General features: G+C 48.8%; 1 protein-coding gene across 3 annotated transcripts in view; it reads right to left on the bottom strand.

Moving 5' to 3' along the window:
• Positions 1 to 2,918: 2,918 nt before the first annotated feature.
• rnf40 (ring finger protein 40) overlaps positions 2,919 to 24,597 on the bottom strand; it is a 31,790-nt gene continuing 10,111 nt past the window's right edge. For all 3 annotated transcript variants that reach the window (XM_073033390.1, XM_073033392.1, XM_073033391.1), the window contains exons 7-20: positions 20,830 to 20,976; positions 19,978 to 20,052; positions 17,669 to 17,788; positions 15,254 to 15,433; positions 14,403 to 14,538; positions 13,308 to 13,429; positions 10,299 to 10,822; positions 9,190 to 9,307; positions 8,544 to 8,693; positions 8,127 to 8,339; positions 6,109 to 6,234; positions 5,472 to 5,612; positions 4,932 to 5,033; positions 2,919 to 4,296 (exon numbers count right to left, since the gene is read on the bottom strand). In XM_073033390.1, the coding sequence (XP_072889491.1) occupies positions 4,120 to 4,296; positions 4,932 to 5,033; positions 5,472 to 5,612; positions 6,109 to 6,234; positions 8,127 to 8,339; positions 8,544 to 8,693; positions 9,190 to 9,307; positions 10,299 to 10,822; positions 13,308 to 13,429; positions 14,403 to 14,538; positions 15,254 to 15,433; positions 17,669 to 17,788; positions 19,978 to 20,052; positions 20,830 to 20,976 (2,331 nt within the window). In that variant the 3' untranslated portion in view covers positions 2,919 to 4,119. The remainder of the gene's footprint in view (positions 4,297 to 4,931; positions 5,034 to 5,471; positions 5,613 to 6,108; positions 6,235 to 8,126; positions 8,340 to 8,543; positions 8,694 to 9,189; positions 9,308 to 10,298; positions 10,823 to 13,307; positions 13,430 to 14,402; positions 14,539 to 15,253; positions 15,434 to 17,668; positions 17,789 to 19,977; positions 20,053 to 20,829; positions 20,977 to 24,597) is intronic.

Here is a 24,597-nt window from a genome sequence, read left to right as displayed (position 1 = left end):
AACATTTAAAAGCCATCTATAGGAGAGGTTTGTTGAACTATGTGCCAAATACAGGGAGCTGGGTCTAGCTCACTGGGCAACATGGTTGGCAGGTATGAGTAGGGCCAAAGGGCTTGTTTCCATGCTGCATGGCTGTTTCTTTAGTAACAGGCCCTCATCCTCTGGCTGGGTTCCCGGCAGAATTCAAAACTCAGTATCAGAATGGTCTGCCTTCTCATCCTCACGCACCTTCAGATGATCCACAGCACCTCCACACTTCCATCCCTGTGGCTTTGTTTCCTCAGTGGGGTCAACGACATCTCTGCATACCTGGCCTGACTGCCTTCGGAGGTCCTCGGTTGGTTTGTCCGCTCCCCCCTCCACCACACCCAATCTTTTGTCTCCCTTTCTGTCTCTGAAAGAGGGTGCAGGGAGTGGGGAGAGACAGAGTCAAACCTTGACGGTTTCTTTCTCTCCCTCCTCTCCTCTCTCTCTGCCCTCTTTCCCCACCTCCCCTTCTTTCATGGAGTCTACAGCACCTCAGTAAATGTCCAAAGGAGGCTGAAGAAACATGACCCATCTCATTAACCCTCACCGATTTATATTAATGCACCTTTGAAAGCATCCTACTCGGACACATCAGGGCCTGGCACAGCAACTACTCTGCCCATGATTGCAAGAAACCTCAGAGATGTGTACATGCTCATCACATAAACTGGCCCCCCTCCCCTATTGATCCTGTCTACCTTTCCTGTTGCCTTCGTAAAGGAAACAACATAGTCAAAGAGCTCTCCCAGCATGGACTCTTCTCCCATCAGGTGGAAGATACAATAATCTGAAATCACATAGCACCAGGCTCCAGGACAGCTTCTTCCCGCTGTTGTATGACTATTGAACAGCCCCCAGTCCGATAAAATAGACTTTTGACCACAGTCTACCTCGAGATCTTTCACCGTATTGTCTGGCTGCACTGCAGTTTCCTGGCAACTGTAACACTTTATTCTGCATCCTTTCGTTTGACTTTGTACTACCTTAATGCATTATTGTATTGATTGATCTGTACGAATGGTGTGCAAGAGATGTTTTTCACTGTATCTTAGTACACGTGACAACAAAACGATTTACCTGATTACTTCGCAGTAAAATGGAATTTGTTTTGCTCCAAGTGTGTCCTTTCTTGGAAAAACTACAGATAATTTTTATGGTTTTCTTGAGAAAGCTGCTTATCCAACGCGATGTGCCTGTGACACAGCTGAAAGTAAGTTTTTCTTTGCACCCGTGCAGATGAATTGCCCAGCCCCTCTACAACTCAGAAGGCATGTCTCTCTTTTCTCTGTGGGTGCTGCCCAATATGCTGAGTGTTTTGTTCTCCCCTGCTTCTCATTGGAGATCCCCATTGCTGCCTCGTTCCACACCTTTCCTGCATCCTCAAAGAGCAGAGTGCGATCTTGACCTCTGCCTGTAATGTATGGATTCCGGCAAGTCCCACTCCCGCCCCTTGAAGAAGCCCGTCCATCAGTACATCGTTGGGACAGCTAACACAGAGAGAAAGGGTCAAAGGGTGAGCTGAGAAGGCAGGCTGTGGAAAGCGGATGGGAGTGGGATGGGCATGTACTGTCACACCCCTGACCTGTAGGTGGGGACAGGTAATGTGCAGATGTCAGGGAAGTGGGGTGTATACCTTCATGCTCCTGTGCTGTAGTTGTGAGGACAGGCCTTAAGCTGCCCAATCAGTTTCTGTTTAGTGTTAGGCCCCCTCCCCCCAGCAGCAGCATTAGGAAAGGAGCAGCCAGGTCATGTGGTTTAGCGTGCATGGAGTTTCAATGTTCTCCCAGTCTCTCTGTTTCCTTCAGTTTCCTGAAGCACATCATTGCGTGTGGGCTCAATGGGTTAATCTGCCCTCATCGTGTAGTTAAGAATCGGGTGGGGGGGGGGGGTAGGAGCGTGGGGAGAATGTAACGGGATCTGTGACGCACTGGTTGGTGGTGTTGTCGACAGTGTACAAAGTTTTCAAATGATTCAGCAGGATATAGATCAGTTGCAGATACGGACATAGAAACGACAGATGGAGTTTTTTCCAGGCAAGTGTGAGATGTTGCCCTTTGGGATGTCAAATATAAAGGGACAAGACCATTAATTGTTAATGGTAGGACCCTTAATTGTGTTGATATACAGAGGGACCTTAGGTCCAAGTCTGTAGCCCTCTGAATTAAGACAGGGCAGTAAAAAAAGGTGTACGGTACACTTGCCTTCATCGATCAGGACGTTGAGTGTAAAGGCCAAATGTACTTGAAAAATTGCATTCAGTTCTGGTCGCCCTGTTACAGAAAGGGTGTGGGGGCTTTGTAGAAATGGCACAGCAGCCTGCTGCCTCTATTGGAGGCAGCGGAGGAGAGGTTGGATGAAGTTGGGTTGTTTCTCTGGAGCAGTGGAGGCTAAGGAGAGACCTGATAGAGGTTTACAAGATTATGAGAGGCATAGAGTAGAGAGTCACTATCTTTTAGCCCAGGGTGAAAATGTCTGATTCCAGAGAGCATGCATTTACAGGGGTATATTACGAGCATATATGGGGGTAAGTTTAAAGGAGATGCATGGAGCAAATTATTGTTACATGGAGAGTAGTGGGTGCCTGGAATCTTCTGCCAAGTGTGGTGGTGGGAGGCAGACGCAATGGAGGCGCTTAAGATGCTGTTAAGACAGACACATGAATGTGCAGGGAATGGAAGTTATATTGTCATTGTGCAGGTAGAAGGGATTTAGTTTGATATCATCTTTGATACCAACATTGTGATCTATACCACTCTGTGTTCTGTGTCAGTGGTAGGCTGACGGGTCAGCATACACTCGAGGGGCCGAACTGCCCATTCCTGTTCTGTGTCAGTAGAGTGCTGACAGCACATACGCAACAGGCTAAAGGGTAACCAAGCAAGAACACCAGGTGGCAGCTTCGCATTTATTGAGGAAGGAACAGAAGGCAAAACGTCAGAGACCAAACACGCATCACCCTCGCCAATCCTCCGCGGGAACATAATAAATTAAAAAACAAAATTCCGCTGCCGAAAGGTATGACTTTTACAGGGATTCTCTCAGGCTGGGGCCAAAGCTCGATGCCGCACAGGCCGCCATGCCCCGCCCAAAATGGACAACATTGCCTTGCCCAAAATATCCACCAAGGCCACAGTCCTACCTATACTGACTGCCACTGCTTCACCCAAAATGTCTGCCTCAGCCCTATGTCTACCTAGAATGGACACCAATGCTTTGCCCAAATAGACTGTCACCATTGCCCCACCTCAAAATGGCTGTCTGTCAATTAAAACACGAAGCACAGGGTAAAAAAGCTGCCGACCTCAAGCACTGCCCCATGAAGTATCAGTCCAGGACCAAGGCAGGAGGTTGACAACTCCTGCTTGGGGAATTTGTGGCAGTGTGGGCAATGGCCGAGGCTAACAACCTTCACTTGGCACGGCCTGGAACTGTCACTGTCCCACTGTTCCATCTCCACCTCTGCCTCACGCAAGAAGATAACCCAGCCTTGTAGCCCCACCCAAAAATGGACTCTTGTTAGCCACACCAAAATGGTCACAGGAATGGAAAGGGGTATTACAGTGGGGATGGGTTAAGGGGCTGGAAAGCCGGTGTTACAGAGGGGAAGGATTCAAGGTCAGAGAGGGTTTGGTACAGGCAGGGACATGGGTGTGATACAGAGGTTTCACGGTTGGAGAGAGTATGATACAAGGGCTCAGGTTTGGAGAGGGCGGTTGAAGAGGTGCTAGTATGGAGGGGTGTGAGACCCAGGGTCAAAGAGGGGTTGGTACAAAGGGGAAGATTTCAAGCTTGCAGAAGTGTGATACAGAGGTTTCAGGGTTAGAGAGGGGTTGGTGCAGGGTGAAAGGCCCCAAAGTTAGAAAGGGGCTGGTACAGAGTAGGAAGGTTTCAGGGTCGGAGAGGGTGTGGCATGAAAGTTTCAGTATTGATGGGGGTTTGGTACAGCTTGGGAAGGTTTCAGGGATGAAGTGTAGTTGGTAGGGAGGGGGAGGTTTCAGGGAGGATGGCCCTAGGGCAGGGAAAGGTGTGGTAGGGAGGGTAGAGGCCTAATCGCAAGGGAGGGTGGGTGGAGAGGACTGTCCTCAACACTCCTCAGCTGATGTAGATTCGGTGGAAGTCGTTCGCGCCGAAGGCAGCATTACACTTGGGGCACTTGCGTTGCCGGGTGTCATACCGGGTCTTGACACACTCAAAACAGAAGACATGGAAGCACTTGGTCAGCACGGCGTCCTTCTTCCGTGTGTTGCAGCATGGACAGGTCAGTTTGGCCTGGTGGAAGGAGGGGGAGAAAGAGGGTTAATGAGTGAGGGGGGGTCTGACACCCTGTTACTGGGGTACAGGTGATCCCAGGGCATCCTCTATTACTGGGGGCAGGCAAACTTTGGAAACCCTCCACTATTGGACTACAAGAAACCCCAGTGGTCTGACATTCTGTCACCGGGCTACAGGTGGTTCTCAAGGTCTGATGCCTATCATTACTGCATACAGGCAATCACAGGACCCCCTCCGTTACCAGGGTTAAAGTGATCCTCAGATACACTCTGTTACTAGAGTGGAGACGGTCCCCAGGGTCCAACACCATCTGTTAATGGGATATACAGGTGATTTTGGGCAACTCTCCATTACTGGGGTACATGATCCCTTTATGTGGGGGCACATGATCCCAGGGACACTATTATGAGGGTGTAGGCAGTCCTCAGGTCTGACATTCTCCATTAACAGGGTATACAGGCAAATGTGGGAAACCCTCCATTACCCAGGTAAAAGGCGATTCTGATGTCTAAAACACCCGTTACAGGTGATTCCCTAAGACGTTCTCAGTTACTGGGGTGCAGGCGGTCCCCATGGTAACATATACTCGGTAACTGGGATACCACGCCACACTGAGATTCCGGCTCTCTCACCTTGTATTCCTTAATCTCCTCCATCAGGATCTCATCAGCATCTGAGAAAACCTCCACCTTCTTCTGTTTCTCCAGCTTCCGGCGAAGTCTGGACAGGTCCTCCTGACAAACAGGAAACGGGAATGTTACACGTGTTCTGTGGGATCTAATTAGGGAGTTGGCTGGTTTTATGTACTGTATCAGATCAAATGTGAGAATGTGGTGAGTGCACAAATGGCCGTTTGATTGCTTGGCAAATCTGTGTGGGAGGCACTACCTTTTGTGTGTGGGCTTTCAAGTGCACATCTTTCATCTTGGCAGGCCCAGCTTGCTGCTTCCACACTGTGAAATGAGCTGTGTGTACCATTACTGACATGACTCAGTAAAGATGTTTAATCATACTACCCTGTTGTTCTGGTTTTTTCTCCGCGCAGTTTATGTATAGAATAATAGTCCCTGGCAATGGGTTACAAACTGGAATTAATCCAGTGGTTGGGAGGAGAGGGGTGTGACTGGCTTACACACAAAATAAACTGATCCCTTGGAGTGAATGCTACTCACCTGTGCTCGCTTGAGGTTGAATGACTCCTTCTCCTTGGCAGACCGGTTGTCAGACATGGCTGCCTGGATCTCCTTCAGCTTGGTCTGTGTGTGCTCCAACTGGACCTTAAGATCCTCAGCCAGTTGGGCAGCTTCCACTGCCTGAGAGAGAACAAGGGTCAATGGATGAGATCTGGGGGGTAGGGACGGGAAAGGATAGTGCATCCACAGGAGGGGGAGAGGACAGTGTGTCCAATGCCTGGTCCCAGATGGGAGAAGACAGTATGTCCAATGCCCGGTCCCAGATGAGGGGGAATCAGATGCCTGGTCTCAGAGGATGGGGAGCAGACAGTACCTCAGACACCCGGCCCCAGATGGGAGAGGACAGTGTGTCCAATGCCCAGTCCCAGAGGAAGGAGAGTGGACGCTGTGTCGAATGCCCAGTCCCAGATGGGAGGTGGGAGAGGACAGTATGTCCAATACTTGGCCCCAGAGGAGGGACCACAGATGGTGTATGAAATGCCCGGTCCAGAAGAGGGGGAAGAGGACACCTTGTCTGATGTCTGGTCCCAGACGGAGAGGTGTGTGCAAGAGAACAGTGTGGCCAGTGCTGGTCCTGGCGGGGTAAAAGAGGATAGTGTGACTGGGGGTGAGGTACCTTGCGCTTGTTGAGTTCGAGTGCTTGGCTCCGCAGGGTGAGCTCCTTTTCCACCACAGAGAGGTTACTCTGGAGAACCCGTTCCTTCTCTTCCAACTTCTGCACCACCAATAACTGGGCATCCACCTGTGGGAGACAGGGGAGATGGTGGGGTTAAGACCTAGAAGTATCTGGGAGTACAGTTAGACGAGAAGCTAGACTGGACTGCCAACACAGATGCCTTGTGCAGGAAGGCACAGAGTCGACTGTACTTCCTAAGAAGGTTGGCGTCATTCAATGTCTGTAGTGAGATGCTGAAGATGTTCTATAGGTCAGTTGTGGAGAGCGCCCTCTTCTTTGTGGTGGCGTGTTGGGGAGGAAGCATTAAGAAGAGGGACGCCTCACGTCTTAATAAGCTGGTAAGGAAGGCGGGCTCTGTCGTGGGCAAAGTACTGGAGAGTTTAACATCGGTAGCTGAGCGAAGGGCGCTGAGTAGGCTACGGTCAATTATGGATAACTCTGAACATCCTCTACATAGCACCATCCAGAGACAGAGAAGCAGTTTCAGCGACTGGTTACTATCGATGCAATGCTCCTCAGACAGGATGAAGAGGTCAATACTCCCCAATGCCATTAGGCTTTACAATTCTACCGCCAGGACTTAAGAACTTTTTAAAAGCTATTATTAATGCTTTTTGAGATAGTGATTTAGATGCATATCATATTTTTTACTGAGTTAAGTATTGTATGTAATTAGTTTTGCTACAACAAGTGTATGGGACATTGGAAAAAAAGTTGAATTTCCCCATGGGGATGAATAAAGTATCTATCTATCTATCTATCTATCCTGCTCCACTCTCAGCTGTTATGCCTGCAGCCCCCTCCTTTGTGAGAATCGCAAGATCACTATTGGGTTGGGTCAGGGGACCAAGGAAATGAGAGAGAGACGTGCGGAATGTCTCGTTCCCCCGGTGATATAAAGCTACGGGACATGGCCATTGTCTCCGGAAGGCGAATTTGTGGATTGAAGACTGTACTACGTGGAAGCCCTCAGGCAAAGTGGGCTGGTTGAGGGAGGGATTGCATCACCCCAACCTGATTGACATCTGTGACCCTGCGAGTCAGGATAAAAGAGGGTCTGCAGGAACAGCCCCTCAGACGCACCAGAAGAAACGCTAGCGATCCCGTAATAGCGGGAAGCCATTTGAAGGAGACCACGTGCGTTCAGTTCCGTTGCCTGGGACTGGTGGCTGGTACCACGGAAAACGGCTTTTAGCTAACAATGGGGAAACCAACTCCCCCGACTCAAACGGATTGGCATCATAAAAGACCTGGGCAGTTTAAACCGTCTCTCTCTTAAACCCAAAACGCTGCAGCTTGAACGAACTAACAGTGACTGTTATATTTCCATCGGACAACACATTATCCCCTAGACAACGATAGAGCTATTTCTTATTGATTATTATTATACCCGCGCTTTTAGATTTAGTATTGACGACGTATATTATCTGTATGTTTGCATTAATCTTATTTTTGTGCCCCTTTATCATTAAATACTTTTAAAAATAGTACCATCAGACTTCAACGGACCTCTCTATCTTTGCTGGTAAGTGACCCAGTTACGGGGTACGTAACACAGCAAACCTGTGCCCTCCACCCCCTCAGAACACTACAGCAGAGAAACAGGCTCTTAGTCCATGTGAACCTGGTCTTCTGCCCAGACCCATTCTTCTATATCCTTCCCACCCAAACTTCTCTTAAATGTTGCAATCCACCATTTCCACCTGCAGCTCATTCCACGCTCCCACCAGCTGGGGCTGATGAGGAATTGGGAGAATGGAAAGGAGAGGTGAGTGGGGGTGTGGGTGGAGAAGGGAACAGAGCAGGGTGGATGGGAAGAGGGGAGAGCAGGTTGTGGGGGTTAAGGATAGGAAGGGGTGGGGAATGGAGGAGAGAATGGGGGGGGAGGAGTGGTGAGTGAGATTGTTTGTTAGGGGGGGGAAGGTGGGCTATACAACCCTACCCTCCACAGTCTGTACCTGGGTCTTGAGCGTCAGCACCTGCTCAGCCAGCTCATCCTTCTCCTCCTTGAGCAGCTTGTGGATCTGGTTGGACTTGATCCTCTCAGACATGAGCTTGAAGTTGGCGTCGTCCTTCTCCCGGAGCTGCTGCATCAGCCGGATATTCTGCTCCTGCATGTCCTCGAAAGCCTGGCCTGTAACATCCATCTCCGAGAGAAGTGCCTCCTCCTCCTGTCCCGGGGAGAGGGGGGAAGAGTCAGATGTAGGTGCTCTGTCATATATGGTGCAGATATTTCCCTCTCTCACACACAGTGCAGGCATCCCTCTCACCCACAAAAGCTCAGTGCAGGTCTCTCTCGGACCAGTTACCCCCACCCACCCCCGGTGGCGTCAGTAACTGTCCACTCACAACCCCCGCCCCCCCCCGACCTTCACCTGTTTTGTTGCTGCCAGCTTCTTCTGCAGGTGCTCAATCTGCTCCTCGGCAAACTTGATCTTCTTGAGGGCGTCCTCATCCGCCAGCTTCTTACTCTCCTTGCGTTCCTTCTCCTCCATGTCCTTCACCTTCACCTTCATCTCCTCTACCTGGACAGATAGGCCGGGGGGGGGGGGGGGTGGCAGGGAGGGGAGGTATGTGGAGAGGTAGAAGAGAGGGGAGTAAAAGAGTGACTGGAAGTCTGTACATCAAAGACTGAGTGTATAAGCCCACCAGGGAAGTTGCCGTCCAGTGCCAGTGAGTCAATTAGAGGCATGTCCTCTCCTGGGGTTAGAGGTCTGTCTGTGAGTTGATGGTGGGTGCAAGGGACTGAGGAAAGGAGCTTGTTTTACTGTTCTTCTCCTGAACATGGTGGACACGTTATGGTGGTGTGTCGTGTCAATTGCAGGCTGCCCCCAGCACATCCGTAAATTGTACTGCACTGTATTCACTGTATGGTTCGATGAACATAATGAATAAATAAATCTGAATCGGAAAGATGGGGATGAGAGGGGTGAGACATTGGGGATAAGAGGCAGGGGAATGTTTGGGGGTGGGGAGGGATTATTCACAAACCCCATTCCCCTGAGCGTTGCCACCCCTTACCTCGGCCTTGGCCCTCCTCTCCGCCGCCATCAGCTGCACCTTGTCCCTCTGCTCCTTGGGGGCCGACTTGTACATGTCCAGCAGCAGCTTCATCTCCTTCTGGCTCTCCTGGGCTTTCCTGGGGAGTGGGGAGAGGGAAGGACGTCAACGCATGGCACGGGAGGGCAGAGTACTATTGGCACCCCACGACGAGTCGGGGATCGGGGGGAGGAATAGCCTGTTGTGAGATGGAAATCAGGGCTGGGAGTGGGATAGGGTATAGTAGGGGAATTAAGGGTTATGGGGAAAAGGCAGGTACGTGGCGCTGAGTCCATGGCCAGATCAGCCATGATCTTATTGAATGCCGGAGCAGGCTCAACAAGCTAAATGGCCGACTCCTGTTCTATTTCTTATGTAGGGTGGAGAGGGGAGCAACAGCATTATAAGGTACGAATCAGGGGATCGTTATAAGATGGGGATGGAAAAGGCGGGTGGCTATTACAGGACAGAGGTGCGGATCGGGGACCCATTACGGGACAGGGAAAAGGGAGTGACAGCTTCTTATGAGACAGGAACCATCTCCTCCTTACAAGATGGATACAGGGATTCAGTACCAGCTACAAAACAGGGATGGGGATGGGGATCAGGTACCCATTATGATATGGGGGGGGTGTCAGGGTCCCAGTAGACTGGAGGGGTGGGAATTGGAGGCCATTATGTGATGGGGGAGTGATGGCCCATTACAAAGCAGGGGTGAGCATCAAATGCTATTTAAAGACAGGAGGTGAGCAATGGCACATTACGAGACAGAGAGCGATGCCCCATTATGAGGTGGGGATCGGTGGACCATTTCAAGACTGGAATCAGGTGCCTGTTTCAACACAGTGAATGGCAGCTCATTACAAAACAAGTGTGGGGTTTGGGGGCTTGTTATAAGACAAGGAGCAGGAACAATGCTCATGGGCGAGTGGCCCATTACAAGACTGGGATTGTGAGCCCCTTGAGAGAAAGGGAGCAGGGAGCGGTGGTCCACATGAGACAGGTCAGCGGCCCTTTATGAGACTGTGGTGGGGAGCAGGGAGCGGTGGCCGGTTACAAGATGGGGTGCGGTAGCCCATCGCAGGCCTCACTTGAGCTCCACTTTCAGCTGCTTCAGGACGTCAGAATCCTTCTTCTTGGCGTCGTCGCCCTTGGACTTGTCCTTGTCTTTGTCGCGGTCTCTGTCCCGATCCCTGTCACGGTCCCGATCTCTGTCGCGGTCCCGATCTCTGTCTCGTTCTCGGTCTCTGTCCCGCTCGCGGTCCCGTTCCCTCTCCCGCTCCCTCTCTGGCTCCTTCTCCCTGGTCCGAGGAGGGCGTTCTGGTTCCCGTTTCGGTGGGGGAGCCTCCTCCTCTTTTACCTCGGCCACTGCTGGCACCTCCTTCTCCTTCTCCTCCTTAACCACTGGTGGAGCAGATGGTGTTGGCTGGGGCTCCCGGGTCTCCTTCCTCGCCTCTGCTGCTCCCTCCTCTTCCTTCACGTCCTCCATGCCAGGAGGGGGACCGGCAGAGGGTCCAGATGAGGTTGAGGAGGAGGAAACTGTAGAGGAGGAGGAGGAGGAGGGAGGTGCGGGCGTCGAGCTCCCGACTGACGGAGGGTAGCACTGCATGCGAGCCTGAGGAAGGGAGAAGTGGAGGGAAGGAAGCAAAGTGTTAAGACCGAGGATAGCGTGCAAGGTGGTCAGATCCGATCAAACTGACAGCAGTCTGGATTCTGGAAGCATGGGGACCTCCGAGGGATGATATACCCTCAAGGGACCTAGGGGCCTCAACCCGGATCACCAAAGGTCCAGCGAGTCCAATGGACTCTCGAAGGGTCAGGGATCCTTGAGAGACCTGACACCTGAACCTTGAGGGAATAAGGACCTCGACCTCGAGGGTTCTTTGAGGACTGGTGCGGGCGGGGGTAGGGGGGAACCTTGTTCAGCAAGGGTGAGGAATGACAACTGAAGACTGGGCCAGGATGTACAATGGATGACAGGGGACTGTTGCAGAATAGAGAGAGCCCTTAAGGTATGGGTACAGGTGTCTTCCACTTTACGAATGTTCGCTTTTACAAAAGACCTACATTAGTAACCATTTTTGCATTACAAAGAGGATTCTTGGTTTTACAAAAACTTTTCCCATATAAATTAATGGTTCTTCGCTTTACGCCATTTCGGCTTAAGAAAGGTTTCATAGGAACACTCTACCTTTGTAAAGGGTGACAGGGGGGAACACCTGTATATGGTTCCCTGAAAGTGGAGTCACAGGTAGACAGGGTGATGAAGAAGGCATTTGGCACGCTTGCTTTCATCAGAAGTAGGATGTTATGTTGAAGTTGCGGCTGGTGGCCGCAGTGGCATCAGCGCCGGACTTTGGAAGCGAAGGCTCCCAAGTTCAAACCCAGTCGCCACCCCCGGGCATGCTTTCCATCCGTGCCGGGTTGAGCGTCGAGCTAGCGATCGGCCTCATAAAAAACAAGGGTTGAGTCAGGAATGTTCATTTCTTGACCTGGTTAATCCGAAAGGAGACCAATCCTGACACCATGCACCAGACAAGAATGGCTGACTGTCTGATGCAACATGCTATGAAATGAAATGATGCTGAAGTTGTATAAGACATCGGTGAGACTGAATTTGGAGCACTGTATGCAGATTTAGCCACCTACCTACAGGAAAGATTAATGAGCTTGAACTAGTGCACAGAAAATTTACAAAGATGTTGCTGGGACTTGGACCTGAGATATAGGGAAAGACTGACTAGTTTAAGACTTCATTCCCTGGAGCATAGGAGAATCAGGGGAGATCTTCTTGAGGGATATAAAATGACAAGGGGTGAACTCCTGCAGGTGTTTTACACTCATTGGATACATTTATAGCAGTTATTGTAAGGGAGTATGTGGGTTGTAAGAGTGTCAGAGGTTACAGGTGAAGGCAAGAGCATGAGGATGAGAGGGGTAGTAAATAGGCCATGATAGAATGGTGGAGCAGACTTGATGGGCTGAATGGCCCAATTCTGCTCCTATGTCTTATGGTCTCAAGTTAGATGACATTAGAACTATACAGTAGGTCATAGATTTAGGTAGGATGACAGTGAACAGTAGGGTCCTGAGAAGAGTTGAACAGAGACACCAAGGAGTGCAAGTGTATAGTTTGGTGAAAGCGATGTCACAGCTAGGATGATGATGAAGGAAGCTGGCCTTTATCAGTCTGGGCACTGAATACAGGAGTCGAGACATTATGTAGCAGTTGTACAAGATGCTGGTGAGGTCACACTTGGGAGTTTTGTGTTCATTTTTGGTTGCTGTACAATGGGAAAGATGTCACTGAGCTGCAAAGAGTGCAAAAGAGATCTCTGAGGATATTACAAGGTCTGGGAGAGTCTAGGACCAGAGATGAGGAAGAACTTCTTTAGCCAGAGGGCAGTGAATCTGTGGAATTCATCGTTACAGATGGCCAAGTCATTGGGTATATTTAAAGTGAAGGTTGATAGGTTATTGATTAGTAAGAGCATCAAAGTTTATGGGAGAAGGCAGGAGCATGGGATTGAGAGAAATTAATCAGCCATGATTGAATGTTGGAGCAGATTCAATGAGTCGAATGGACTAATTCTGCTCCTATGTCGTATGTTGCCTGATCTCAGTTATAGGAAAAGGTTGGACAGGCTGGGATTTTATTCCTTGGTGTGTAGAATGTGCATGGTCTTTTTCCACAGCACTGGGAAATCAAGAACTAGAGGGCACAGGTTTAAGGTGAGCGGGGAGAGATATTAAGGTTTTAAGATTGAACGGGGATCTTAGGGACAACTTTTTCACCAAGAGGGGTGGTCCATACGTGAAATGAAATGCCAGGGGAAGTGGTTGAGGCAGATACGTTAAAAACATTTAGAACATACTTGGACAGGAAAGGATTAGCGGGACCACAAGAAATGGGAATCTGGATCAGCAGAGACGGGTTGGACTGAAGGCTTGTTCCTGTGTGGTGTGTTGATAAAATTTTCTCACCCAGTCTTTGCAGACACTGAAGGTGCAGTGCAGTGCAAGGTAGGTGTGTCTGCTGCCCAGGAAGAGATGAGGGAACAGGGAACAGAGAAGGAATTGGCTTCCTCACTGCCACGAACCTTGTTAATCTCGGTCTGTGCCTCCCGTAATTTCCTCTTGTAACGCTGCACGTCCCCCTTCAGCTGATGGTTGTGGTTCTGCAGACTGTTGATGAGGTGTCGCATCTCGCGGTTAATGGGACCTGGGGATCGGGTGGAGGATTAGACAAAGGGTTAGGCTCCCTCCACACTGTCCCGCCACATTCTCCAGAGTGAGGTTCTCATCGTGTCATCCTGACAGACTCTCCTGGGGTCAGACACACAGCGACACTCTCTCCACACCGTCTCGTCATACTTTATAGGGTCGGACACGGTGAGGCTCCGATCACACAAACCTGGGGTCAGACACAGAGTTAAGCTCCATCTGCACCATCCTGTCACATACTCCTGGGGTCAGACACAGACTAAATTTTCCTCTGAAGTATCCTGCCACCTGCCTACAGGAAAGATGTAAATAAGGTTTAAAGAGTAGAGAAAATTTAAAAGGATGTTGCCAGGTCTGGAGGACCGAAGTTCTAATGAAATATTACATAGGTTAAGACTTTATTCCTTGGAATGTAGAAGATTGAGAGGAGATATGATAGAGGTATACAAAATTATGAGGGGTATAGATAGGGTCAATTTTTCCACTGAGGTTTGTTGGGATTATAACCAGAGGTCATAGGTTAAGGATGAAAGGTGAAAAGTTTAAGGGGAAGATGAGGGAAAACCTCTTCATTCGGATGGTCACGAGAGTGTGGAATGAGCTGCCAGTTCAAGTGGTGCATGCGAGCTTGATTTCAACATTTCAGAGAAGTTTGGATGGTAGGGGTATGGATGGCCATGGTCCCAGTGCAGGTCAATGGGAGTAGGCAGTTTAAATGCTTCAGTACGGACCAGCTGGGTCAAATGGCCTGTTTCTGTGCTATACTTTTCTATGACTCTACACTCCTGGGGTCAGACACAGACTGAATCTCCCTTTGTACCATCCTGAGTGAATTTCACTCTGCACCTCATCACATTCTCGGGATCAGACACAGAGTGAAGCTCTATGCACAGGATCATGTCACACACTCCCGGGACATGGACCATCCCGGCTGCGGTACAGAGCACGGTACAACCAGCCCCAGCCCGTACCTGCCTGCTCGTTGGCTGCCAGGTTTTGCTCAAACTCAATGCGCAGCATCTCGTACTCCTTGCGCACCTGGGCCAGTGTATCCTCCAGCTGGATCACCTCCGTCCGCAGCTTCTTCTGCAAGTTCAGCTCGTCACTCTGGGGTGGCGAGCCAAGAGAGAGAGGTGTATGGGGGGGAGGGGGGTTGGGTGGAGGTGAGAGAAGGGGAGGTAGGAACGGGGGAGGGCAAAGGAGAGGGTTGGACGTGAGGGAAGGCAGGAGAATCGGAGGGTAGCAGACAGATAGAGGGGGAGAGGGAGGAGAAGGGGAGAGATGGGAGGAGGGGGGAGGATGGGGATGAAAAGGGGTGTGGGAGTGTTGAGGAGGAGAATGAGGAAGAGGGGGAGAGTGAGAGTTGGTTGACTAGAACTGCACACAATAGTACCCCACTCTGCTAGTCCCAATTCCTTGCATTAGGCCTGTCCCGCCATGCTTTTTAAACTATACTATCGTACCTGTCTCAACCACTTCCTCTCAGGCGAAACTCCTTTACCCTTGGGGGAAGACTGTTAGCTTTAAACGTTTCTGTGAGGCAGCATCCTTGTAAAATCTCATCTGCACCTTCTCCAGCTTGATGCTGTCTTTCCCATAGTATGGTGATCAAAATCATATTCAATACTCCCAAGTGCAGCCTCACCAACAACTGCAATGTAATGTCCCTACTCCTGAGCTTCCCCCTCACTGCTTCATCTCCCTGCCTCCCTCTGTGACACCCCCTCCACACTATCTGTACCCAAGCATAGCACCCTTCCCACTCACTGACACCCTCCTCCTTGCTGCCAGTATAATGCCCCCTCCTCAACACCGCCCTGACCTCCATGTGCTCGATCTGGCGAAGGTGTGCATTCTTGGTGGTGAGTAGCAGGGCTCGAGCCTCATCCAGTTGCGTCTTCACCTGCAGGCTCTCATTGTAGAGCAGTGAGAACTGTGACTGCAGGCACTTGTATTCCGCCGTCTCCTTCACCACCTCCTCGGGGATATTCCGCAGATCAATCTGTGTGTGAGGGAAGAGGCAAAATCACCTGGGCGCAGAAGCCCAGAGGGTCACCCGCCCCACACAAGTGGCAAAACACCTCGCTTTCTACAGTAGAACAGCTGCATGCACTTGCACTCCCTGAATGTTGTGGCACAGGCGTCCCTGTTGGAGGTGGGCTGGAGGTCCCTGATGAGGGGAGACTCGGTAATGGGGGAGAGACTGTAATGGGCTAATGAGGGGAGAGACTGTAATGGGCTAATGAGGGGAGAGACTGTAATGGGGTAATGAGGGGAGAGACTGTAATGGGCTAATGAGGGGAGAGACTGTAATGGGGTAATGAGGGGAGAGACTCTGTAATGGGGTCATGGGGGAGAGACTCTGTAATGGGGTAATGAGGGGAGAGACTGTAATGGGGTAATGAGGGGAGACTCTGTAATGGGGTCATGGGGGAGAGACTCTGTAATGGGGCAATGAGGGGAGAGACTCTGTAATGGGGTCATGGGGGAAGAGACTCACTCTGCAACAGGGATAATGGGGGAGAAACTCACTGTATAACAGGGGTTATAGGGGAAATACTCCTCTGTAACGGGGTCACTGCCTGTACCACCATCTGCCTGTAAACTGACCACCGGCTGCCTGTGCGTGATCCACCCCCCACCTTGTTTCTCTGCCTGTTTGTGTTCCCGTCTAAACAGCCTCTTGAAAGTCTCTATCGTATCTGCCTCCGCCACCAACCCTGGCAGCACATTCCAACCACCCACTGTGTGTACAAAAACCCCCTCCATTAATCTGCTTTCACATGTGCTTTGAGCTTCCCTCCACTCAACTGGGTTCAGGAACAGCTACTTCCCTTCAACCGTTCAGTTCCTGAACCAACCGCCAGAACCTTAATCACCACGTCAGTGTAGCAGTGACCACTTTACTACTCAACGGATTTTTAAATTCTGAAGTGTCCTTTCACATAAAAGCTGTGCATAATTTCTGCTTTTCTTGTGAATGCTGCTGCAAATTTCTTATTGCACGTGACCTTGTGCAGATGAGTTGTCCAGCCTCTTTAAAACACAAGACTAACTAACTCTCTCTCTCACAGCTCTGAGACAGGGTCTCTCTCTTCCCCAGACACTGCAGGACAGCTGAGTCTTTTGTGCATCCTCTGCTTCTAATTTAAGAGACCTCTGTGCCACATTTAAGAATTATGGACTCTTTCTTGTAAAGACTGCAAATAATTTATGTGCAGTCCATGTTTTCCTTGTCATTAGTACTGGCTGAGTCAGTGGCAAGGAAAGAAAATGCAAAGTTAGCATTGATTTCAAGAAGTCTGGAAATTAAAAAAAAAGCAAGGATGTAATGCTGAGGTTTTATAAGCATTGGTCAGACTACGTTTGGAATACCATTAGCAGTTTTGGGCTTCATATCTCAGGAGGGATGTGCTGGAATCGGAGAGGGTCCAGATCACAATCTCTGGAATGAAAGGGTTAAGGTGTGAGAAGCATTAGATGACTCTGGGCCATTAGAAGAATGGCGGGATTGGTGGGGTGGGGGGAATCTCACTGAAACCTTCTAAATATTACAGTGGCCGTGGAGACGATGTTTCCAATACTCGAAGAGTCTAGTGCCAGAGTGAACAGACTCAGAATACGAAGACATTCCTTCAGAACAAAGATGAAGAGGATTTTCTTTAGCTAGAGTGTGCTGAATCTGTGGAAGCCAAGTTGTTGGGTATATTTAAAGCGGAGGTTAATAGGACGTCAAATGTTGCAGGGAGACGATAGAGGAATGGGGTTGAGCGGTTAATAAATCAGCCAGGATGCAATGGTGGAACTTAATCAGATAGTAGAATTAACTTTGCAGACTACTCCGGTCCTAAGAATGCTTTTACCAATAACCTCGCCACTGAAGTGAAATCCACTTGCCTGTAGTTACCTAACTTATCCTCTGGTGGGGTTGAGATGGCTAACAAATCTGCCATGATGGAATGGCAGAGTAGATTCGATGGGCTAAACGGCCTAATTCTGATGCAAGTAAGCGTTTGCATTGCACACATACTTGAGCACAAGACAATAAACTCCACTTTAAGTGAGGCAATTATTGTCATTCGATCATTTATTATTTGCCCTCTTTCCAGTCCTTTGCTGGATCACTGGGTCTTGTCATACATGCACGGCGAGAGTTACTCAGACACTGTGACTTTTTCCCCTCTGGGATACCTCTCATTCCCCAACTCCACAAACTCCCCACACACTCCTTTCCTACCTTCAGCTTCTCATTCTCCCGCACGGCTTCTTGTAACTCCTGCTCCAGTTTTTCCAGCTCCGCCATCCGGCTGTTCGCCAGTTCCTTGTTCTCCTCCAATTCTGCATTCAGCATCTCGAACTGCGAGGGTCGGGTGGGAAGAAGCAGCAGAGGTCACCCCAATTGGTAGGGCAAAGAGTGAGGTGAAGAGACCCCCTCCCTCCACCATTCTGTACACCAGCCTGCCTATACTTAATGTTCAAGTGTGCAAGAATGTAAGAAAATGCAGAGCAGTGGACTCAGCTCAATACATCATGGGCACATCCCTCCCCCACCTTTGGCAGTATCTACAGGAGATGCTGCCTCAAAGCAGCAACATCCACCAAAGATCCCCACCATCTTGTAGCTTCCATTGGGCAGGAGGTACAGAAGCCTGAAGTCCCACACCATCATGTTCAAGAACAGCTACATCCCTTCAACCGTTCAGTTCTTGAACCGAATGGCCCGACCCTAATCACCGCCTCAATATAGGAACACCATGACCACTTGGCACCACAGTGGACTTCGTGTTTGTTCTAATTGATAGAACACAGAACATTACAGCACAGTGCAGGCCCTTTGCCCCACGATGTTGTGATGGTCGTTTAACCTACTCCAAGATCCATCTAACCCTTCCCTCCCACATAACCCTCCAGTTTTCTTTCATCCTCGTGCCTATCTAAGAGCCCTCTGTGTGGGAAATGCCCTTCAGGTCCCCATTAAATCTCCCCCCTCTCATCTCAAACTTTCCAGATTCCCTAGCTTCTGGACTTCCCCGCTTAGAGGGAAAATACTATGAACATCTACCTTAGAACATAGAACATCATACAGCACAGTAGTGGTCCTTCAGTCCATTATGTTGTGTTAATCTTTTAACCTACGCCACGATCAATCTCACCCTTTCCTCCTATATAGCCATAACCCTCCATTTATCTTTCATCCATTCGCCTAAGAGTTTCTTAAATGTCTTGAATGTATCTGTTGCTACCACCACTGCCAGCAGCGTATTCCATGCACCCACCACTCTGTGTAAAAATCCTACTTCTGATATCCCCCCCAAACATTCCTCCCTCACTCTGAACAGACATCCTCTGGTATTGGCCACCGCCACCCTGAGAAAATGTCTCTATCTGTGCCTTGTATGCTCCTATCATCTGTGCCTCTACACACCTTGATCAAGTGGCCTCTCATCTTCCTTTGCTCCAAGTGAAAAGAAAGCCCTTTGCTAATGTCACCCCCCACAGCTTCCTTTGCTCCAGGAAAAACAATCCCATTCTGTCCAGTCCCTCAAGTCCACCAGACCTTGTAAATCTTTTCAGCACCTTCTCCAGATTAATCCTAGCTCCTATAGCTGAATGACCGGAACTGTTCACATGTGCTTGTAAAGTATAAAACAGGAGAGAAACAGATGGGGCAGAAGGCATGTTTGTCCCATTATATCCCTGGACTCTCCAGGGATCCAGCCCCAGTCACAGCGTTCACCTATAAGACCATAAGATATAGGAGCAACATCTCTGCTCCACCATCAAATCATGAGTTTAATTTTCCCTCACAACCCCATTCTTCCATCTTCTCCTCATAACCTTTGATGCCATTATTAATCAAGAACTTAATAACCCCCACTTTAAATATACCCAATAGCTTGGACTGCACAACCTTCTGAGGCAATGAATTCCATGGATTTATCACCCTCTGACTAAAGAAATTCCTCCTCATCCCTGATCTATAGGGATCTCCTATTCTGAGGCTGTGCCCTCTGGTCCTAGATCTTCTCCACATCTGCTGTATCTGGGCATTTCAATATTCAAGTAGGTTTCAATGAGATCCCATTCTTCTGAACTCCAGGACTTGAACCACCTAATGCTCATCATATGTTAACCCTTTATTTCATGGAATCATTGTCACAAACCTCCTCTAGACCTTTTCCAATGTCAGTACATCCTTTCTTAGATATGAAGCTGAAACTGCTCATGTTTCTCCGATGCCTTATAAAACCTCAGCATCAAATCCCTGCTTTTATATTCTTCTGAACTTAAATTCTAGTTCTGCTCTAACTGAAGGCACTAGCCTTCCCAAAAGCCATCCCCATCCCCACCTTAAAGGGATATCACCCAACGCACCAGACAACCCTCCTTTCTCCCCGCATCTCAACAGAAGGATCAATAAATTGGAGTCAGCGAACACATGGCCCCGGGGGAACAAAATGGGGTCAGACCAACACTGGGATACCCTACCGGGGGGGTCAGAGGAGATAGGCCTCACCCAGAATGGGGATGGAATGGGAAGTTTACCTTCTGTATGTGAAGTGTGATGTGTCCACCCTGGAATCCGCCGGATCCGCCTGACACGTGGTATCCTGTGTTCAGCTGTGGGGAGGGAGGGAGGAAATGGGGAAAGGGGGTTGAGAGAGGAAAAGAGGGGTCAGGGTGGGGAAGGAGGGACAGGGTGTAAGAAGGGAAGGAAAGGGAAGAAGAGTAAGAGAAGGGAGGGAAGGGAAAAGGGAGTGGGAAAAGGGAGTGTAAAAAGGGAAAGGGTATGAAAGGGGAGAGGTGTGATGGGGAACGGAAGGGAGAGGGGGCAAAATAGGAGAGGTAAAAAGGGGAAAGGTGGTAAAGAGATGGGCAGAGTGTAAATAGGGAGGGAGAGGAGGTAACAGAGTGGGTGAAAGGGAGGGAGAGGGGTGAGCAAGGGGGGAGTAAGGGGCAAGAGGAAAGGAGGGGGAAAAAGAGCAATGATTATTCTGCAGTTAACACAAAGATGTCCCTTTAGAACAGAGATGAGGAATTTCTTTAGCCAGAGGGTAGTGAATGTGAGGAATTCATTGCCTCAGCTGGCTGTGGAGGCCAAGTCATTGGGTATACCTAAAGGGGAGGATAATAGGTTCCTGACTAGTAAGGGTGTCAAGGATAACAGGGAGAAGTCAGAGAATGGGGTTGAGAGGGTAAATAAATCAGCTGTGATCAAAATGGAGAGCAGAGTCAATGAGCCGAATGGCCTTACTCTGATCCTGTCTACTTTGGACTTGCAGACTTCCCAACTTGGATCCACTAGCTGTAGGCACAGGGAAGGAGTGGTGAATAGGCGGGGGGAATGCGCCAGGAGGAGGATCTCCTCACCCGCCTGGCCATGCAGAAGCTGCTCACCTGCTCCAGCGCCTCAGCAAGATGCTTGTTGAGCTTCTGCTCGCGTTTGCGAAGCTTTTCGATGTCCCACTGCAGGTCCTCAATGGTTGTCTCCATCTCCGACACCTTGGTCTCGGCCGACTGAACCTTGTCCTGCAGCTCATTGTACTGTTGGTGGGGTTTAGAGAAGAAAGAGAGAATGAGGGGAAGGGGGGGGGGGGGGAATAGCAGAAGGAGGTAGGGGAGAGAGGGTGAAAGATGGAAAGGGATGGGGTGGGGGTTGAAGGAATTGGAAAGACGTGGAGTGGTGAGAGAAATATCAGATTAGTACACCAGAACCAGGAAGAGACAGTTCAATGCTCCAGGACAATGTTCCCTCTAAGGTGATGGTGCACACAACTTGTTACTAGCGCACAAAAGAATCGAAATTGCACACAAAAGGTTGTCACTTTCTACCTTGTTGGCATGTTAAGTATATTTCCCTATCATACACAATCACATTTCCTTTACCCGTTTCTGATATGGACGGTGTTGACAATGTGGAGTTTGCGATGATTTGTCTGCAAATTTTAGAACTGGCTTATTTATACTGTTTTTATTGAAGAAATTATTGATTCACTATGTCAAATTTCAAGGAAGCAAAGGGCGTGAAGTGGACAAGAACTGCTAGTTCATTTAAAACGGAATGGCTCAATGAAGCAGTAGAAGCTGCTACACCAAAAGCCCACGAGGTCAGGAAAGTGCAGCTACGAGTAATATTTACATACAATACAGAAACTGGTGTTACCTGTGTGTTGTTGCGATGCAAAAGTTGCTGGAGAATTGGCATGTAGTAAGAAGTGGAATGATATTTGGAAACTTGACTTTTTAAAGCATAATTTAGCAAGCAAATCACTTATGGATGGTGTGCAAAAGCTCTGGCAAGAAAATCCTTCATGACAGTGAAAACAATCAAATCCAGAGGAAACCAAAGTCCTTATTGACAGCGTTTTGCTAGCAGTTAAAATGAATACTTCTATATATAAATTCAAGTGCACAGGTTGTTATCACTGGGCAAAAAATTGCACAGCACAAGATCTTTGCACACACTGGTCATTATAAATTAGAGGGAACATTGCTCTGGAATGGTGGACACCACCAGGTCTGGAGCGCCTCCTAGACAAACCTCGTGCAAAATCTCAGCACAAGAAAATGGTAGCAGGGACAGATCCCCTCGGCCTCTCCCTTGTCCTGTCCCACTTTTCCACGTAATCATGGCTGGTTTATGCTGCCCTCAGCAACAGCTCCCTGTTGCACACCGACTGTCCATCTTCCTAATGCCTTTACCCACGCACCGTCCATCACCACACACGGAACGGGGAATATAGAACAGTACAGCACAGTAAAGGGCATTTGGCCCGCAATGTTGTGCTTCTCTAAGGCGAATCTAATCCATTTCTCCTACATAGCCCATAGTCCTATCGAAGTCCCTTCAATACCCTAATTCTACCGCCAGTGCATTCTACACCCACCACTCTGTAAAACACTTACCTGCAAAATCCCCCCTATACTTCCCTCCAATTATGCCCCTTAATATTGACAATTGCCATGCTAGGAAAAAGGTGGCACCCATTCTACTGATGCCTCTTTTCAACTTAATGCCTCCATCAAGTCACCTCTCATCCTCCATTGTTCCAAAAGGAAAAGCCCAAGCTCACTCAACCTTTCCTCATAAAACAGGATAGACAAAAGAGTATCAGTTGATGTTGTGTACTTGGATTTTCAGGCCTTTGACAAGATCCCACACACAAAGCTACTTAACCAGCTACAAACCCATGGTATTACAGGAAAGATTCTAGCATTGATAAAGTGGAAATAAAAGGAGCCCTTTCTGGTTGGCTGCCAGTGGCTATTAGTGTTCCACAGGGGTCTGTGTTGGGACCGATTTGTTTTACATAATATGTCAATGATTCGGATAATAAAATTGATGGCTTTGTTGCAAAGTTTGCAGGTGATATGAAGATAGGTGGAGGAGCAGGTAGTTTCGAGGAAGTAGAGAGGCTATAGAAGGACTTAGACTGGGCAAAGAAATGGCAGACGGTATACAGTGTCAAGAAGCATATGGTCATGCACTTTGGTAGAAGAAATGAAAAGGTCGACTATTTTCTAAATGGACAGAAAATACAAAATACTGAGGCACAAAGGGACTAAGGAGTCCCTAAAGGTTGATTTGCAGTTTGAGTCCGTGGTGAGGAAAGCAAATGCAATGTTAGCATTCAAGAGTATTAGATTATAAAAGCAAGGATGTAATGTTGACTTTATAAAGCACTGGTGAGGCCTCACTTGGAGTATTGTGAGCAGTTTTGGGCCCCCGATCTTAGAAAGGACGTACTGAAACTCGAGAGGGTTCAAAGGAGGTTCATGAAAATGATTCCAGGATTGAATAGCTCGTGAAGGCTTTGGGCCTGTATTCACTGGAATTCAGAAGAATCAAGGGTGACCTAATTGAAACCTTTCAAATGGTGAAAGGCCTTGATAGAGTGGATGTAGAGAGGATGTTTCCTATGGTGGGAAAGTCTAAGATCAGAGGATCCAACCTCAGAATGGAAAGGCATTCTTTTAAGATGAAGATGAGGAGAAATTTCTTTAGCCAGAAAGTGGTGAATCTGTGGAATTCTTTGCCACAGGCAGCTGTGGAGGCCATTTTTATGGATATTTAAGGCAGAGGTCGCTAGATTATTGAGTGGTCAGGGCAGAGGAGATACGGGAGAAGACAGGAGATTGGGGCTGAGAGGAAAATTGGATCATAATTCTGCTCCTATATCTTATAGTCTTATAAAACAAGCTTACTAATCCAGGCGGCCTCTTGGTAGATCTCTTCTACACTCTCTCTAAAGCTTCTACATCCCTCCTATACAGTCAGTCCCCGGGTTACGTACGAGTTCCATTCCTGAGTCCGTCTTTAAGTCGGATTTGTATGTAAGTCGGAACAAGTACATCTGGTATTACTTAGCATCAGTTAATCAAACGTTTGTCTTAGTATATAGTACATATTTTACCTTTCTATGCATATAAAACACTTAAGAAACATATGTATTCCAATAATTAAACCACTGCGTTGTTTAGTAATAATTGTAGCTTTCATCGGGGCAGGACCTTTCACATGCTCCATTATTCTCACTTTATCCGTTATCCTTTAAAATTGTTCCAATCGTTGACCGACTGTAGCCTAACGCTTTTCCAATGACCAATGGCATTTCACCTCTTTCCAAACGCTTTATTATTTCCACCTTATTTTCAATTGCAATCACTTCCCGTCAATGGAGCAGAAACACTGTGGGCAGTGGGTCCCAAGCTCCGCCGGCTCCCGAGATCCGCTGGGTTCTAAGGACCGCCACACTGAGACAGGCTAAATGGGATAAGTGGGGTGTGCTGGGTTTGGGTATTTGATCCTCCACAATATTCCACATGGGAATTTAAACTGGAGGTGGTAGTATTTTTTTTACGAGGTCAAGTTGCATGCTCGACATCAACCTGGCACGGATGGTACAGGAGTCACTGGATTGACATCAACCCGGCACGGGAGTGGTCTGTCACTGGATCTAACTTGGAAACTTCCGTTCTCCAGCTCGGCGCTGATCTCACTGCACCACCAGCCGACCGAACCGGGGGGGGGGGGGGGGGGGTGGCGGTGGGGCAGGGTCAGGGTGAATCTTACTAAGAAAAATTTAAGCCAAATACAAAGTTCAACAGTCAACACAGTGTCAACGGCAACGACTTAAAATGGCGGACAGCGTTCTCCTTCCTCGG

Source organism: Hemitrygon akajei, chromosome 31 (genome assembly GCF_048418815.1).
Source record: "Hemitrygon akajei chromosome 31, sHemAka1.3, whole genome shotgun sequence".
Lineage (NCBI taxonomy): Eukaryota > Metazoa > Chordata > Chondrichthyes > Myliobatiformes > Dasyatidae > Hemitrygon > Hemitrygon akajei.
Note: the sequence above shows the minus strand (reverse complement) of the source record. Positions and strands in the feature narration are given on the sequence as shown.